This window comes from Sphaeramia orbicularis, chromosome 15, assembly GCF_902148855.1.
Source record: "Sphaeramia orbicularis chromosome 15, fSphaOr1.1, whole genome shotgun sequence".
NCBI classification, from domain to species: Eukaryota; Metazoa; Chordata; class Actinopteri; order Kurtiformes; family Apogonidae; genus Sphaeramia; species Sphaeramia orbicularis.
The window spans coordinates 42,331,142-42,351,259 of record NC_043971.1 but is presented as its reverse complement, the minus strand read 5'-3'; the positions used below and the strand labels follow the sequence as shown (position 1 = coordinate 42,351,259).

At 37.7% G+C, this 20,118-nt stretch overlaps 1 protein-coding gene across 1 annotated transcript; it reads right to left on the bottom strand.

Annotated features, from left to right (window-relative positions):
• Window positions 1-2,223: 2,223 nt before the first annotated feature.
• LOC115434259 (homeobox protein Hox-D4b-like) lies at window positions 2,224-4,824 on the bottom strand. Its single transcript, XM_030156105.1, has 2 exons — window positions 4,359-4,824; window positions 2,224-3,671 (listed from the first exon to the last, which is right to left on the bottom strand). Exons 1-2 carry the CDS (start codon window positions 4,789-4,791, stop codon window positions 3,388-3,390), a joined length of 717 nt encoding a protein of 238 aa, XP_030011965.1. The 5' UTR covers window positions 4,792-4,824; the 3' UTR covers window positions 2,224-3,387.
• Window positions 4,825-20,118: the final 15,294 nt, after the last annotated feature.

Here is a 20,118-nt window from a genome sequence, read left to right as displayed (position 1 = left end):
GGCGCTGTTATAATGTCCTTTATAGTCCCTAGAAATTAATTTTAGGATTTACGCTAGTAGCAGTGAAGGCAAGTTTAAGGGCAAGTGCTTGTTCTACAGACACTGACTTGTCCGTGCCGAATTACTGTCCGGAAAGAAACAACTGCTCCAGTCGTAGGTTCCGCGTTGTGTCTACGGTGGAGGTGGACTGCCGCAGTGGGAAATATTATCAAAGCAAGAGAGGCTCTTATAAACTGTAGGCTTCGATCGGATCGTTTAGAGGGGGAAAGGATATACATAATAATGGATTAAGCGGAAATACTCAAAATTCACCAAATAGCATTAGATTTAAATAACAAACATGGGAGGATAAGGACACTTAAAGTCATGGCAAAAGGCGAGTAAAATGCCTAAACATGTCCCATAAAAGCTGAAAATGATTCATGAAACCGTTTAAAAAGCAGATTAAAATGTGTGTCTCAAAAAGATAGTGGTAAAAGATTGCAGTCAGTTAATTTGGGGCGTTATTGTTGTTTTGTATGTTATCTGTAGCTTAAACCAACTGTAGAAAAATATATAGAAGTTGACTTTATGTGTGTAATTCACAAACCTTTTAGTAGTTTAGAATTATTAAAGCTCCTGTTAATGATTTTATATTTAAAAAAGCAGCAGCATCTTAACATGACCTTTCCATCTTTTGCTCCTGGAATAGCCTATTAATTGTTTCTAGATTGTTTTCTACTTCAGATATTTCTAAAATATGTAACCTGTTGTTAAGAATTTTGTTTGTTTTTCTTGTCATTAATGTAATACATCTTATATATTTATTAATACCCTTCTGCCAGATTCTTTCTCCACCTACCATAATGTCTAAAATTTATGACAAATATTGACTTTTCTCTATTCTGGTCCCATAATTACTACGTTAGCTATTTATCATCAGTTGGTTTGTTTGTCCAACAGACTGCAGTACCGTGTGTATCCTGACGAGGGCCTACCTGCTTCACCATATTCAGAGAGTGTTGGTGTTTGGGAGAAATAGTAGACGGTAGACACACAGTCACATAGTATAAAAAAATATAGACTAAGTAAAGATATTTCAATGTCTACCAAAACTTGTTTGCAGACTACAGACTATTTATAATAATTTAGCACTTTTACTTGATCAAAATGCAGTCCATTGCTTTTATGCCTCCACTGCTTTCTTTCCCACGTCAAATTAAAACGTGTATAATATCCATCTGTTATCCCAGATTGCACGAGTTCGTATTTTCACGTGTATTTGGTCATGTTTCTGCTCAGCTTTGTTGTGGATCTGCAACCTGTGATCGATATTCCAGGCTTCTTCGTGTCATTCCCATCTCTGCTTTCAACCGCATCTCCAGCGGAAGCCACCAATTAATGCCTCTCGGAGCTCATTTCCCTTTACATCCCACGACACATATGCTCTCTCACAAACACGTACTCCCATAGAAGGGTGTGTGTGGTGTTTTGTCAGTAAACATATCCGACAAAGATCCAATGCGTTGTGCGTAAACCGTGCGTAAAAGCGCAAAGAAGACAATATCTGAGGGGTATCTAAAGGATTATCGGCATTAAAACGTTAAATTTCGTCCTACGATGATCTAATGCAGCGTATTTATATTCTTTTAGCTGTTAGTTTAATGCCTATATCCCTTTAAACACCACAGCTCTGTCTCTGTCTCAGACAACGTGTCTTTAATGATTTAAAAGGAGGAGAGGCTAAGGTTTCCCGTTTATCTGCAGGACTTATTCGGATCAGATTTAAGGCATTTAAACCCCCCCACGGGGGAAAATCGTCACATGTAAAAAGCGTGGAGACATCACGGAGTATTTGTCTTGCCTTCCCTCAAATGACCTGACGCAGCGGTAAATTATGACTGAAACAAATATCTATTATGGAAGGGATGTTCACTCCCAGTAAACGCGAAGAATGGATTTTTTCCTTTCGAAGCAAATCTCGTTTAAAAATCATGATCGATCAACACATTAAAATCAAATGAATAGCGTTTCTGCGTTAATATGATATGGAAATATGGATATGGGGGATATTTCTTTATCGGTGTAACTCGACGTCACTTCCCTCATAGTTCAGCATCCAGTCACCATCCACCATACAAACAGCCTAACCATTCATCCACCGTTCACTTAAATATATAATAACAACAGGAGAAAAAACACGACAAACACATTCCCGTGACATTTTTTTTTTTTTAATTTTATCAGCTAAGTATTTTATCAAAAACATTTCCACATATAAATTTTTTTTTCTCAAAAAGTAACACAGAGATGATGCTTACTACAAAGAATAAAATATGCTTCTAAATAATACAAATAAAAATAAGTACTTAGGTAGACTAATAAAAATCAATAGCATATTAAACTGGAATCAAAGAGTGAAGTGTTTTAAAGCAACATTTCAGAGAGAATTTTAAAGCTCTCGGTGCTTAACGAAATAACAAACTTACACGCTTAAGGAAGTTATGTTCATTAAAACCCTGTAACCCTGAGAAAATAAGTTGAATTTACAATTGGTGTTATGTAGAAAAAACATGTACCTCAAATTTGGCCGCTTAAATAAGTCCTTCATATTTTTTTTCCTTCTTGCGTAAAAATGTAGGACGATCTCCTTACATTATTGAAAAGTTCACTGACCTTTCGCAGAAAATAAATTCTGCAGAATATGGCTACATGTCCTACTATATATGCATTTTTTTTTGTTTGTTTTTTAGATGTAACATAAAATCTAAACATTCTGTGTACAGCTTCTCTGCACGTCAGCCGCCCAACAATTTGGTGTTTCAGGTCGTTAGGTTGTGTTGTCTTAAGCAGTTTGTGGAAAAAGAAAAACCATTTTGAAATGTGCATGTACATAAATTATTCTTTCAGGTTTTAGGTAGTTCATATAAAACCCTGTTTTATGTTTACCCTGTAGAAATAAAACCCTGTTTTCTCCAAAAGACACATACGGGAGAGTTTGGCACGACTGCAACTATAGGAACCATGCTTTTGCGCCTTTAATACCGGCTGTATAAATATGAAGCAATTCATTTAATATCAACAGATTCATGTCAGGTGATCTGCAACCCTCAAATGTAAGACATTCATCAATTCATTAAATACGGAAATTAATTCGATGCAAACCGCAAGGCTATATAACAAGAAGGTGTAAAAAGACAAAAATAAAAGCTCAGATATAATGAAAAATAGGTTACATGGATGACTTCTGAAGATCAGGCTTATACACGGTTAGTCTATAGTTTTAAAAGCAGTCTTGGAATATTTCAGAAGTGCAGACACCTCAGATCCGTTAAAAATATCAGTCTGGTAGAAGGTGCTGCTTCTGACGCCAACCTCCGCTCCTTCACTGTTTGTTTTTTTTATTTTTCACACAGATATGACCGCCTTGTCGCTGTCGCTCTCCGTTGTTTTCTTGCTCTTTCTTCCTTTGGTGTTTGGCAGCTTGTTGTCCTTCTTCCAGCGCATGCGCCGGTTCTGAAACCATACCTTCACCTGCCGCTCGGACAGGCACAGCGCGTGAGCCACCTCAACCCGGCGGCGGCGCGTGAGGTAGCGGCTGAAGTGGAACTCTTTCTCGAGCTCCAGAACCTGCTGGCGCGTGTAGGCCGTCCTCAGCCGTTTGGGCTCCGGACCCACGTGGTTGGGATTAACTGAAGGATGGAGAAATGAGGAGGGAGAAAATTAGATGGAAATCAGTCCAATTACATCTGATGCATTACATTTTATTTAGATTTTTTTTAGTTAATAATATTTCAGTAACCTTGGGAATTGTAGGCAACTGAATTACTGCACTTTATAACCTTATCGAATATTTAACAGTTATTCTCAAGTCAGTTTTTGTTGATCATTTCATTTGTGGTTTGCTGGGAGTATGTCCAAGAAACAATTTTTACTTTTAAGTTTTTGCAGCGTTGCACATTTAAGCACAAAATCTGTGCACGCGTGGAAACACACACATATAAACACACACACACACATAAACACACACACATAAACATAAACACACACACACACACACACACACACACACACACACATAAACATAAACACACACACACTCTCTCTCTCTCTCTCATACACACTCACACGCTGTGGCAGAGCCATAAAACTTTATAGGGGTTGTAATTCTGCCTGACTCTCACTGAGATCATAAATAACTCGACAACAAAAAACGGTGCATACAAATGGAAAGAAAGAAAGAAAGAAAGAAAGAAAGAAAGAAAGAAAGAAAAGAAAGACAAACAAACAGAGGAATAATACAACCTGCAGATGCGAATATAAAATGTAGAGGATGTGAAAAAGAGGTGGATGAAATAGGACTCTCAGGTCTGCCTCACCGTGAGCGACGTGCACTTTCTTCATCCACGGGTAGACAACAATGGGCGGCTTGTCTTTGGCCTGGCAGGCCGTTTTCCTCTGCACCTGAGCGGGCTTTGCGCAGGTCATCCAGGCCTGGCACTGCAGGTCACCCATCGAAAACCTGTCCTTACCGGGTCCATCTGTGTCTGTGTAGTCGAAGGTCGCCCCGTGATGCTGTGAGTGGTCCTTTCCATCCTCCCGGTGATGCCCCTGCAAAGTGTGTTGATAGCCGGTTTGTTGTGGTGAGTATGGAGGCGGAGGGGGCTGCATGGACTGATAGCCCCCTCCATAACTACCACTGTCCTGGGGGTTGTTGTAATACCCCCCTTGGTCACTAAAATTACTGTAATCTTCCTCACAAGGCGGGAACTGCGGCTCAGCATATTTACAGCTCACCACGTAGGACTCCATGATTGATTTATAGCGAGGCTGGTAGGAGAATACTAATTTTTCTTTCTCTCCCCTCTCTCTGTCTCTTTTTCCCCCTCTGGCATCAAGCCATCCTGCGGCTGTCAAATAGACGGACGGCCATGTGGGCCACGTGACCCTGCGGCCAACCAATGAGAGGCAGCACTGCAGGTTGTTTATGTCAGACGTAATGGGATAATTTGAAGGAAAAAAATGTTCATTATAGGACTAATGAAGATGTGCTGGCGGGGGAAACGGCAAAGATTAGATGTTCGTAGACTGAAAAATAACTTTAAGAATAGAATAAAGACTGGTGACATGTAGAGCCATTATCAAAAACAAATCTATCTATCTATCTATCTATCTATCTATCTATCTATCTATCTATCTATCTATCTATCTATCTATCTATCTATCTATCTATCTATCTATCTATCTATCTATCTATCTATCTGTCTATCTATCTGTCTGTCTGTCTGTCTATTTTGTGTCTTCATCTGTCCCATCCCAACCCCCTACCACACAAATAGCACCTATTGAAAACGCTCGGACTGTAGATTTATGACTTTTCGCTGACTGACTTTTCCCCCCACACAGATGGCCCGAACTGAAAAATTAATCTGGCACATATTGAGGGACGGCGGGGCCATATTTGGCCTTGTGGCCAGTCAAAGGACGCACAACAAAACGTGGCCGGTCAGAAAAGGCCTCTAATAAAAGAATGGGATAAAAGGTTCCCAGACAGTGACTAGTAGTTGGCTTTGTTAGGCTGGGGTCAGCCCGAGGTGTCCCCTTCACCAACAACAACTCAGCGTTTAAGGGAGGAGAAAATGCACAGCTCTGCATAAAAAATGATGCTAAATCAAAGCTGGACCACAGAAAAAAAAATGCGACAAGGGCTAAAAAATGAGAGTGAACTAAGCTAAATGCGAAATCGAAAGAGGTGAAAGAGAGGAATATGTTAAATATAAGCCCCCACACGGAGAAAAAGACGCACAATGGGACGTTGGATGCGGGTATTCCGTCCTTACTACTGGTCTGCTTATTTTTGTCTTTGCACAAATTAAAGGCCGTAAATGAAAAATGGCTCAAGTCTATAAAAATAATCTCTGCGGACAAAGAAGGAGTCATAAATCTGCGTTGTATCCTTCAGGATTTCATGAGGATTTCGTCTTTGGCAGCAGCTGCTCTCTTTGGAAGCAGAGGCCAAAACCTCTTAATAACTCCTGTGATGTGCCATTATTTAACTCAAAATCAGCTAATAGTAGCCTGCTCTAATAAAGAAAAGAGAACAAAACGTTTCTGCTTGGCTACAGTTTACACCAGGCTTTAATAGGTCTGAAGATTTTGGCAGGGTTGACAGGACTAAATTTATGCACTCAATATGTCTGATCTAATGAGTCATTTGTTAAGAAGAGCCTTTAATGAAAGGCTGAAAATGATTGAGTAGCTGTAGGGTAGGTAGTCCAGTAGCTAAATCTTGCTTTTTGGTCAGTCCATGAATTTAATTTCCACTTATGTGATATGGAACAAATTTGAATGAAAAGTGTTCTCACATTAGCCTTTTCTAAATCATTTAGTGCTACTGAAGTTTTGACTGGACATGTATTTTTAAAGTCACAGATTAATATCTTGCATTAACTATGGGTTTTGATGAGCCATTCTGTGGAGCGGACTGGAACCACGTCCATGTTTTAAGTGAAATCCTAACGTTTACTTGCACATAATCTAAATAATTAATATTGTCATTGTGTTCATGTTCTTATCGGTATTTTTAGTTGCCTCTTTAGATTCCCCAAACATAACTGCACCAACCAGAGAATCGACTTTACAGAGAGCAGGGATGTTGTTATTGTTTGGAGACATTTTCAACACACACAAAGATTACCATGACCAGTTAACCTCTCCACCACTTTGAATATATAGACCACCTTATAAAACAAATCTACTTTCTATACAGTGAAAACATTTGATACAACATGACATTTGACATTTGGCATTTGGCATTTGGCAAAGCAACAGCACAGTAAACACAAAGCAGTACTTCATTCCCTTCCATTGATTTTGATGGATGGTTAGTCATCGCCCATAGACTCCCCTAGAACCCAATCTGTGACTGAGACAGCTCCACACACATTCGGTTCTACAGGGTATATATAGGCGAAGGTTCACTTCATGGATGGCTGCTGATGACTCCTTCTTGGTGCTGACAGAGATTTACACCCATGTGTCCTCACTTACTGGATTCTTTTATGTAGGACATAGTATTTACACTCTGCCCAAAAATAATTACAGTACTTAAAACCATCATTCAGCCCACGCCTTCATTTTTCTAATGTGCATGTTCTTGTTGTTTAACATATGATGAATCAGTGTCAATATGTAATTTATTGAAGCTATTAATGGTGCTGAAGCATGTAGCTTCTTGACATCAATAACTCATTAAAGCCTCGAGCATTAATTTTGATTCATAAGTGTAATTATTGCAAGCAAGCGAAATCATCATCTTAAAGAGCAGCACCCTCAACAGTGCACTGCAGACTACACTGGATATATGGAGAGGAAATCTGCATGAAGCCTGCATCACAGTGGGGAAGGATTTACTGCTGGTCTTCCAGAGGAAATAGAGCCAAAAGTTTGACATAATGGTATAAGATGTAACAAGTGAACGGCTATTGAAGGGATCTGTTCTAAAGTCAGGTTTTTCCACCTGCATTAAAAAGCCATGTCAATGGAGCTGGCTACCTCGTTCCAGAAATGGTCTCACCCAATGATTCATTTATAGTACATTAGTGCTTACACCAAACTAAGCACTTAGAAATATGGTGAAATCATCAAATATTTATAAATTCACCCACATCATTGTTTGCTTTTACAGAAACCACTGTGAATGTGACTTCTCTGCTGAACATCTGTATCTTGGGCTGAGTCTTATAAACTAATACTGCAGTGACATAAAACTGCTGAATTGCCAAAAGCCTTTGCTTGCTTTTACAGAAAAAAACCAGAATTTATATCCATTCTGCTAATTCCTAGTTTGCTGAACAGTCCTTTTAGTCAGTTGATAGCAAATCTTTTCCAAATGCTACACCTTTCCAAATCTATGCCTTTCACACTTGTTCGTGCCAAAGGGACAGGGTTTTTGTCAAATGACAGCCGGTCACCTGCCACAGTTGCTGGTTAACAAGCTACCAGCTGCAGGAGAAACGTGACCAGCATCAGGATGGTGAGTAACATCACAATCTGGACTGGACCTAACACTGGACTAAAATGAGAATTCAGGCCTGGAGAAGAATCTCTGGCTCTTGTTCAGACTCTCTTGAAATAGATTTATGGTGGAAGAGCCTGCTCTGTTTAATCTTAATCTTACATTATTATCTAATTATCTTATTATTTTATAATGTTTGTAATTCAGCCTGAGCTATGGCACCACCTGCTCCAAGCCAGTCTGACTTTATATAAGCAGCCAATTTGAGGTAATGGAACACAGGTTTGCCAGTGAATGATGGCATTGTTACTGGACTATTTTGTTGTGTGACTGTTGAAATAACATCCAGCATATACAGAGATACGTTCCCATGCTCCACTTAAGACTCTTTCTCTTGGGTTTTGCTCTATATCATGTTTTTGGTAATGCATCATTAAGACTATTGCTCACATTTGCTTGTACCACCTAATAAGTGTAATTCGTGCAAATTTTCTGTGCATTTTCCACAAGGTGCCTGAGATTTGTGCATTCTTGCCATGGGCAATTTTTTGTGCTGTGGTAAGCAGTGATTTTAGCTGTATATGTCTGCTCTATTTAAATGAGAGGAGGCTGGAAGCTCTGAGGTAAACAACTTGTTGCAAAAAAGCTGCATGAGAAGATCAGCCAAGCCTCATGGCTTTAAAGTAAGCACAGACCCGTTTTAAAGCAGAGGTAAACATCAATCACTAACTTTCACACTGATTTGAGTAATGAAACTTTGCTGTTTAGTGCAGTTCTCAAAATACAAATGGCACAAAAATCTATTCAGTAAAGACTATTGATCCATGCTTTGAGTAGAAAGGACTTTGACCTAAAACTTTCATTTTTCACAATTATTCCGGCTTAAATTCTTCTGCTAAATAGGGGTTTGAAACCTGGAGTCATTAGCTTACACCTTCTGAATGGGCTTCCCTACTCTGAACTTTGGTGGACTCCTTTTTAGAAGCAACAACAACAGCACAGAGATGTTTCGGTTCGTGAAAGAGCATTCTTCTGTAAGAATGTAGCCTAGCTGCCGTCAGGTCGCGTGAGGGTCAATCAGAATCATTGACCGCTGGTTCACCGTTCCATTAGTCCTCGCGCTGGACAGGGCCACGCAGGGGCTCGAGCTGGGGACCATCCAGAGTTCACGCGGCCTGCGGGAGTCGCGAGCCCATTGTTCCACGGGGTTTCTCTCTGTCATCTTGTCTCTCTTTCTGTGCCTCTGTGGTCAGATTATTGTTGTGCAAAGACAAATTGTCGATAGTCCGATATTTAAAGGTTAAAGTGGGACCCGTTACCTGTTGGAAATAAAGGGATTTAACCCTCGAAATATTGTCCAATAATTAATTTTTATTTCTCGCGCTCGATTCTTCCCACAGGCGCAAAATCATCAACCTTCATACCGATTTCCAATTGACCACTGGTGCCATGGACTAATTCATTACAAGTCAGCAAGTTTGAGACGAATATTCACCAGTTTTCGCATCCAATATGCGGCATTATGCGTTTTAGCTGCTTGTAATCTTTTATTTTGCATTTTCCGAACCTAAATGTGAGGCCGGTGCAGCTCAGTGACAGTACCAACTCCCTCTAACTTTGGCCTTTTATTTAAATTCACTTCTGTCTATTTTGTCTGATATAAAGCCATTCAGATGTGGCTTTTCTTTCTGGGGTCGTTTCACTTTTTCATCTTAGACAGGCTGACCGCCGGCTCACCCCTCCGCCCCCGGCCCTGTGCCGGGTCAAAGCCGAGCTGAGAGCAGCTTTAACCCGGTTTAGACATTAACTGACCTCCAGCCCTGGGAACACAGGCACCGTCTCGCGCTGACCATAAGAGATGCCACGTTTGAGGACTGTAAATAAGACACACGAGTGAAATTAAATGCTACAGTTTTATTTCTTTATATAATTTAAATTTTTACTTAGACTTTGTATTTATTTTTACTTAAAACTGCATCTTGTTCCGTACAATTTCGTCTGGTTAAAAGCTACTGCTACGGTTTTTGTTCTAAATATTCTAATGCAGACAAAAAATGACAGAAATACAAGCCTAATATTAAATTTTAAAAAATAACAATAATAAGCTGCATGTTTTGGAATGAAGTACTTCGGTGTTTATCTGTTAGACAGCAGCAGCAGTGTTCTCCTATAATATATTGAATATAACTCAGAGATTAATGTCACTGTTGCGGTGTGTTGCTCCCCGTCATGCTGTTATCTAAAGTGCCCAGCTGTGACTATAATCCAAATTTTCTCCCTGTTATAAATTGCTGTTAGTTTATACATATATATATATATATATATATATATATATATATATATATATATATATATATATATAAATAAACTAACATATATATATATATATATATATATATATATATATATATATATATATATATATATAAACTAACAGCAATTTATGACAGGTCTAAGTCTAGTTTTCTCCTCGGTTCTTTTTTACAGCCTGTACAGGAATTCGCCTGGTGTCAAGAATGAAAGCTGTAAAATTTAGCATCACAAGCAGTGCCATAACTCTCGATAACTCAAAGTGTGTTTACATATCCACACAAACATCCACCAGTACTGTATGACCCGAGTGGGAAATCATTTTAAATGCGCCACACGGCTCAGTGCTGCAGCTATCATTTGAACAAATACATCTATGTCCAACGGGATGAATTAGAAAGTCACACCCAAATCCAACACTTGTAAACAGCCTACATATTTCAGCTCATTATATATTAAGAGGAATTTAATTGTATATGGTAATTTTAAGTAATTTTACCGTATTATTATTATTATTATTATTATTATTATTATTACAAAATTAATCCAAAATCATTACCATTGGATTTTTGTATTACACCTCAAGCTTCCATATGTTACACTCACCACACACACAGACACTTCATGCTCCAACTAAACAAGTACAAAATTTAATTAAAAATTAAAAATAAAGTCACACGGATTAGATTCGTATCCATCACCTTTCTGTATTATTTATGAAAAAAACAAACAAAAAAAAAAAACAACAGCCTGATCCTCAACAGACCTCTTAGAAACAGAGTTCCCATGCCTTCAATTTTAGGGAAAAAAAGAAAAAATAAATATATTAGAGAAATTACTTAATGAATAGATGTAGTGCCATATTTTTGGGAGCTTTAAAAAAAACTGTCCAGCTTTAATTTAAATCATAACGTAATTCTATTAAAACGAATTCAATTTAACTGTTAAGAACGTTTTTAATTTGTTCACTTGGAAAAACAAATTAAAATAAAACGAACAATGACATCTATAATATCGAATGAGAAATTAGAGGGTAATTTTAGGCTAATGTTTAACATGGTATTCTGAACTGTAATATGCGCTACTAATTCCTAATTTAATCAAAGATGGAAATGATGCCCTGAAAGCCACTCTTTGCAGTTTCTTAAATTATGAGTTGCCGTTTGAGTCCAAATCACTTCTATAGATTCGAAGTTAATTAAATTAGATACTGGACCACAGGTGGATCTCTTGTCCAGAGGGGTAAGGGTCCTTGAGGGTCCTCGGACCACCGCTTTAATTTGAAGAACACCCCCCACACCCTGGGCTTCCATCTGCCCCCCTGCCCCATACAGTCATAACTTCATATCGGTGCCAAATATGTAAACCACACTCACTTACTTGTCGTGTCGTGATCTCGCGTTATACCACGAACGTTCATTTTCGTAAAATCCCGTTAGAGCGGATGGATCCGGATTATCAGAACCTTCTCCGACGTTTCTCTCGTCGACACAAAGAGCATTCTGTTGATTTCGGACAAATATCGGCTACCAATCCCATCTGGCCGCCTGTCGGCTATTCTCTCTGAGTTATATTTTGGGGCTTGTCAAACCACCGGCAATAAAACACACTTTATTACCGTCACGTGCTCAGTTTTTTTTTTTTTTTTTTCTGTGCTCCCACGCGGGTTCATAAATTATTAGGCCCTGCACCAAGAGCCACTTTATTCGATAATGGCGCCAAAGAAAAAAAGCCCTTTAATCTCAGGGGTTTTGTGTTGTTGCAAATGAGAACATTATGCGTTTTCTGGATGTTTTACTTAGAAAATTCTTGCAATGCTTTTCTCTCTGAACCTTTTTATATTTGTGGTCATTTGAGCAGTTGGTTGTTTTTTTTTCGTTGTGTTTCTGGTGTTTTATCAAATACTTTTTCTAGTATATTTTAGATGCTTAAATAGCGGAAACCCGTGTTCTTGTAGGAAATTGCAGTTGGAACAGGATTATATTAGTAAAAGTAATAATTTTTCGTGCGTAAAATCTTCTGGCACCACTTCTGACCTGCGCGTGTTTTGCACTGCAGTCCTCTGCTTCCAAACAGGCTGAGACTAAGCGCTGTTTGGCATTTTTCCGGATGTTTCTGGAATGCTGTTTGGAGCATTTGTTTCCTGCTTTGATTTCCGTAAATGGGGAGCAATAAAACCATAAACAAGCTCTGTGAAAACAGAGCAGAAGCTTCTGTGTGTGTGTGGTGGTGTGTCAAACTGGACACCGATTTGCTTGCTTTAGCAGCTCTGCGGCTGCTGAGGACAAGTGTTAAAACAATTCATCTAATAGAAAACGGCACTTAAAATACTGTTAAAACATAAATAACCTAATAATAATGATAATAATAATAATGATAATAATAAGAATAAGAATAATAGCAGTCACACACACTTAGAATGCTGCATTCTTTTCCACATTAAAATGATGATTTTATTTCTGTGCATTGGCTAAAAAATATATTTTCTTTATCTTCTTTCTTTTATTGGTGAATCCCCGCGTCGTTCCCAGACTTTATACACCCACGCACCAGAGTGGCTTTACACTGCAGATGTTCATGAATTTAAATCCAATAGAATAAGTTGTCTTTTCCTTCCCTTTTATGAACAATATGCCATCGCCATTTTTTAAACCGCAAACCACTTGAACCTGTGATTTATAGCTTCTTTGGCTTGGCGTCTTGCCTAATAACGCCCCCTAGCTGCTGCATAACATAAAACCAGGTCCAGGCCAAACACACCCGCCCCAGGACAGCAGCGGATAAGAAGAGGCTATATTCGAGCCAAGGTGCATTCAAGGTAACTGGGAGAACAGGATTCTCATGACCTGAATGAACTCGACAGCAACATGAGGATGATGGTGTTCTTACCCGAACCTGAACAGGGACTGACGACAAAGCCAGAGAGCTGCTGGTGTCTGAGAACACGGCTGCTGTGCTGCAGATGGCATCTCTGAGTCTATAGCGCCATCTAGTGGTTAAAAGAAACGCAGCACCGCCGTTATCCCTTTATATTAAAGCAATGAAGAACGCAGACCAAGGGAAACGATATTATAGAGGTCTTACAGTCATTTCCAAGGCTTATGACTCATTAAAAATGATGTAGTGATAGTTCCATGAGTAATGACACATAAAAGATATAGTAGTGAGTGAATTGTGCAGTATATAACCATCAGTTAGTATATTATAATGTATTAAACAAACCCTCCTCATCATATAGCCTATAATATAAACTGTAGGATAGATAATTGTGCAGCTTTCATGGGTACATTTGGGGTCCCTTTAGTTGCATCTGCATTTATTTTCAGTCCCTTTGGACCACTTTCTATGTGTTGGCTCCACCTGGTGGAATATAGTAATAGCAGCAGCCTACGTCAACACTTGAAACTGCAATTCATCTTCAAAAAACATCATTTCTGAATCAAAATTAAATAACCACATGACACAAAATGCTTAATAAATCAAACAAATCATAGTGTATGTATGCTTAACTGTAATAATCAGGCTAAATGGTCGGCTTAATGACATATCGAACTCACGCCCAGTACTAATCACTGTTGATAAATAATTTAATAGCTTTTTATGTCAGTTAATCCATATTTCTTTCCTGAATTACCTGTATCAGGTGGTAGTGGCCATCTGCTCCAGTGTTTTCACTCACTAATAAAAGAAAAGAGGCATATTATCAAATAGATGCTTGTTCTTTTTGTCTTCTTTCCTGTCTTTAAGCAGCACATCCCATTGAGACAAGCTTTCATTTGTGCAAGACACCTGCATACAACATAAATAAATGAATTTAAAAACATGCAACACAAAAATGATCATGGCTAAAATCTCAAACAATCCCACATTATTACTTGTAAAAGTTGTTTTCAAGTCAGATAATGGTAATATTGGTTATGAGAGGTCTAACAAAAGTGGTGTCTGACTTACAGGATAAATGTGGTGGTTTTCTTCTTCATAAATGTCCAGCAGAATCTGAGGTCTGCACACCATCCTGCAGGGGCAGAGAGAGACAAAAGTGTTTATTCAAATATTTGTGACATTAGAAACAGAGTGGACACCTTATCTGTTATGGTATACTTTTGTCATTCTGTTCCCTAGGGTTCTGCCTTAGACTTTAATTTGACGTCACTGTCTTTTCCATCTCCTTTTGTCTCTTTGTTTCTCTCTCTCTCACACAACGAGACATAAACACTCGTACACACATACACACACACACACACACACACACACACACACACACACACACACACACACACACACACATACATACAGATTCCCTGCCGCATTGCAGTAGGTTGTAAATACTGAATGCCAGCTGAGCTCCACTGAGCAGCACCAGTGAAATACTGTCTTTGTTTCTCGCTATCTCTCACACCCTGCCTGCCCTCACGAAAAAAAGAAATGTAAAATTCTAAAAAAAAAAAAAAAAAAAAAAAAAAAAAAGGGAGAAAATACTGTCTTTGGGGCCCTTTGTCCCCCTGACACTGAGGCTGCCCTCATAAAAAAAAAGAGGGAAAACAAAACCACAGAATGGAGGAGAGGATTCCTTCTGTCTTCTTCTGTCCATCTGTCCATTTCTATGTTCCCATCCAGGAAGAATAAAGCATTTTCAGGCTTTTTTAGTTTATTTCTTTGAACGATACGTAAGAACATTTTCTATCAAAGCATTATGAAGTCAGAAAACAAAACAGGTAAACTTAAAAAGGAAAGAAATATTCTGATTATGTAACTAACCTCTAATTAACTTTTAGCCTGTTACTGGTTATTTTTACAGTTTTGCTACCTCACACACCTTAAAACTGTGTTAAGTAGCAAGGCCTTTTGCCCATTTAATATATTATTGGATTAAACCTGTTGTCAATTCAAATCCCCAGAATCACATAGACTGCTCATAACAACACTGAGAGCACTTGTACTTGTATAAGCATCACACATCCTTAAACATCATGTCTTTAATGCATTCATGTAAACTTTACAGCACATCTGAGTCTTACACAGTTTAAGTATGGGTGTGTAAGTCTTTAAAAAATATGACCAAATGCATTATTGTGTCACATGTAATCTGTTATGTGCAGGTGTTATTAATAATGTTTAGCAAGGGAGCTATATTTTTTATATTTCTCACATATTTTTCAGGGTTTTACTTTCTTTCTGCATCATTCAAAACATATAGACATGAAGTAAAGGTCCCAGCAGAAAAAGTTCTACAAAAAACTCTATTTCTAATCATTTTACTGCTGTATTTCTATTCATTATCTATTTATTTTAAATGTATTCATTTACATGGTCCAGTTTGTGTAAAATGTCGAATCTGCGTTTGGTACCTGACTTGAGCAGTCTGCTGAACTCCATATTCCGCTGCAGCATCCTGAGAATGACAAGACAAAATAATAAGTAAACAAATCCACAATTAATGAAAAGCACATTTCTAACACGAAGATAAATACATCTGGAAATGAAAAGAAAAAAAATGGATGGAGAAAGTCTACAATGGAGACAATGGAGAAAGTGACGCACATATTTTTGAGTTGTTTTTTTTTTTTTCTCCAACCCCTCTTCCTGATAAATGTTATTTTATGTCAAATGTTTGCACACAAGTATCACCACGTTTATAAATTTAACATTACAGGGTCTCGTTTTAACGAATAATTTAAGCTTATTCTGATAGTTTTTTGGGGGAAAATGCGTAAGAGAAAGAAAAAATATGTTTACCGTTCATTGAGGCGCGCGGGTCTCGAGGAGCAGTTGTGGGGCTACACCGAGAGCGCGCGAGGAGAAGACTGCCTGCGAGGGGATGCCCTGCACGCGCACACATGACCGTTAGCGGCCAATGGCGGGCATTGTCGGCTCGTAAACCGCTTTTTATTGCGGCTGTGAGTCCGTCCGTGTGCGTAAATTGCGCAGCGGCAGAGAAATGTGTGGCAGCTGCGTTCGACAGAAGACTGGTACTCACGAATAAACAAACAACACAAACAAACATCGACACGCGCACGCACAGACGCACGAGGGTATCTTGACAACAATTGGTCTAATGTCCTCGAATGGTTTCATTAGATTTTTGTCTTTCTTTTTGTTTCCTTTTTTTGTGTATTTTCGCTATAAAACAGGCTTAAATAAATAAATAAATGAAGAAATAAATAAATAAACATGCAAATTAGGAAACTGTCTTCCACTGTAAAGGGGATGTATCCATGCAGTGATGTTAATTATAATTACTTTTACTTCAACAAAATTACAAACACACAAAAAACAAAAACAGAGGAATCGTCAGGAACACATACACCAGGCCCGTTTAAACTAAAATATGCAGATGTGTATTGTTGAAATAATGTCAGATGAGAACATTTTGAACACTTTCAGGCATCGTTTTAGGCATTTCTCTTGATTTTTTTTTTTTATTCACCAATAACTTGAATAAAATAAAATAAATTTAAAAAAAATAATAATAAAAAATGGAAAAATAAATAGCCTAAATGAAATTGTAAAATTTAGATCAATATGTGTTGTAAAAATGTAGTTTATATTGTGAGATTGTTCGGGGGGGAAAAAAAAAAAGACATATCTGACATTCGTGAAATAGTGTGCATATGAGGATAGGTTATTCTTTCTGATTCAGCTTTAGGCCTATACACACACTTTTTTTTTTTTTTTTTTTTTTCTGAACAAAGAATGGACCATATTGTAATTTGGTTCCTTGAATTTTCTTCAATATTCCAGCTATAGGTTAACTATTTTACTATTACTGTTGTGCCGTTTTATACAAATGATTATTTTTTATTTTATTTTATTATTTTTTATATCCTTCTTTTTAACAATGCATTACTATTTTTTTTAAGTTGTTGATCAGATGACAGCTTTCATTTATTGATTTTATTTCAGCTTTCAGCTGCATTACTATGTTTGTTTCGTGTTTTTGGACGGATCATGGTCCAAGTGAAATTGTCTGATATAAGGAAAACAAAAGCGTCACCGTGCACCAGCATCCACGTTTTTAACCAAAAACCCATTTTCACGACAATGATACCTACATCTGCGCCTTCTTCACCAGACTCATCTGGACTCATCTGAATCTTGCAACAAATAAGTCTACCACTGTCTGGAAAATTATCAAATTATCCCTACCATGTTTTTTTTTTTTTTTTTTTTTTTTACTATTCGAAACTTTTCTAATCTCAGTGTGTTTTAATATTAAACATATTCAAATCCGTTTTCAAACAGCTGCCTGGAGAAGACGTAACACATTCATGCGAATATAACCTATAAATTTCATGCATTTATTCTGTTGTGTGGTAAATCTATGCAGCTTTTGTTTTTGCGTCTAATTTATGGTCGTTGAATCCATTTTCATAGCTGATCATGACTCTGAGAAGACGAGCTTTTCGCTGCCTGGATTTATTCCAAACTTAATTTACATCGGATTTGATCAACAGTAAAAGAAAGCAGGCTTCTATAAAAATGCAACAGGAATGTTTGTGTCACAGCTTTACGGCACTTAATAGGTTTTCCATGCCTTGAGATCTTATTTGTATGTTTCTCTGCCTGAGCTCTGTAATATATCATGAGACTAATGGATGGGCCTAAATATTATGAGATACTCCTGAAAACAACATGAAAGCACTCAAATCTTCTTGCGTTTGCTTTTACAAACTTCTTGACTCGTAAAAAACAAAAGTGCAGGCCTTAACCCAGACAGACCCAGTGTTACTTTTGTGTCAGTTCCCAAAAGATTTTTTTCCTCTATATTTAACCTTCCTTAAATGATTTATCACCGTTTATTGTAATATTATCCTGTGTATTTTGCGTTTTTTCAGTGAAAATCAGGTATTTTCCTACATTTAATTTACTGATCACGTAGATGTTCATAAAGTGCAGATTAAAGTTGAGGGTTATTACGTCAAAAACCGAGAAAAATGAAGAAAACGTGACTTTTCAGCTAATCTATCATTCAGTAAACATAAACCCAGTGTCTCCATTCACTGTCATTGATCCAACTCCATTGTTTTTTTGTTTTTTTTTCTGGTGAATCAATGCTGTAGAAGATGACAGTGTTTCTACGTTCACTACAGAGCATCTGAATGTCCAAATGAGTTAAATCTGATGACCATGAAAAGATGACCAACTGTATTTTACACCAGTTATTAACATATATTGATAGGATAAGTGGATCAACAGGTATTAAACAGTTTAGATCAGCAGATGGTTTTGGTAGATGGTGGATGTTTGGGTCTTTATGGGTTAAAATGCCCAGACCTCAAGGTGAAAAGCTTTATTTTGAAGAGGAAACAGAAAGCGGAAGCGTCTTGGACTCCCCTCTGACTGCGGTATAACCCACTCCATTTCACATCACACTGATGTCCACACAGGGAGAACACCAGTAAGTGTCTTTGTGGCACATGTAAAAACTGCAACCTGCAAGTATCCAGTTTAGAGGGAACATGAACACATAAGGGCCTGAAGAAGATCATGAATGCAGTCAAAAGCCTGTGGATTGCACACTATAATAAATATCACTCATCTGTTTGTAAAGCACGGAGAAAGTCAGGTTGTTTGGTTCACATTGAGAAGGATTACAAAGAAAATAATGTAATAAATGACAAAAAAAAAAATCTGTCTTTCATTTATTATTATCTATTATTATGCTTTTGCTTTCTCTGTTGGGGAAAATATGCAGACAAATGAAATATGTTTGGACCATCAATCACCCCCATGACAGGTTCAGGTAAAGTTGGACAAATGATGTCACCAAACATTTTATTGTATTATGGGGAGAGTATTGTACATTTAAGCTGTCTCAGAAAACCATTGCTTCATATAAAAGACATTTTAGCTGAAATATAACATATATGAGACTTTTTTTTTTCCATTTCACCTGACTATCAGCCCATACATTCAGATGAAAACTGTCAACCCTGATGCGATTTGAACTGATGGATCCACGGTCCAGACTGGCTCCCATTACAAACAACCTCACAACAGTGGACCCACTACTCAGTTTAATGTGACACAACACTCCCACCCAGTGGACATGGCGCGTAAAAACACACCGGGTCTCAGTGTTGTTTTTGGTGAGGGGTTTTTCCCCCATCTTTAAGGCTTGTAGGAATTCAGAAGCATCACAATAACCCAAAGGCGTAAGAAGAGTCAGTTTTATAATTAAGACGCATTTCTGTTCTTTTAGTTACTGTTATTAGACTTTAAGGACCCTGGGATCATCACCTCAAGGACCATATGAGGCCTTATAAGCTGCATGTTCAATAGTTTTCCAAACCGGATATAAACTGATGCCTTCGGGCGAGTAAAACTTGTTCTAAATAATCATTTTTATTAGTGGCTGACTTTACAATTGTTCATTTATTTTTACTGCAGAAACTGAACCGCATTTAATCGAAGGAACCATTACACGCCTTCGTATTTAATTATTGAAGCTCAGAGTATTCCCTTTTGTTGTAGATAACTGTTAATGCAGTAGTTTGTTCATTTTCGTCTAGAAAATCATCAACGCGTCGTCTCTATTTAACCCTTTCATGCATGAATTATGAGAACCTTAACCAAGATTTTATTCTAGACATTTAAGCATGAAAAAACAAAAACAAAACTATGCGATTGATTTTTTTATGATCCTATTTTTCATGGAGTGATATACTATAGTGATTGGACTGATATATTGTGAGAAAACGATGAAATAAATGCTGATAATCTGATGTTTTCTTACATTTTAACATACCTGCATGGATATAATATGCAAAAAAAAAAAAAAAAAAAAAAAAAAAATGTTTAACAGTTCACAT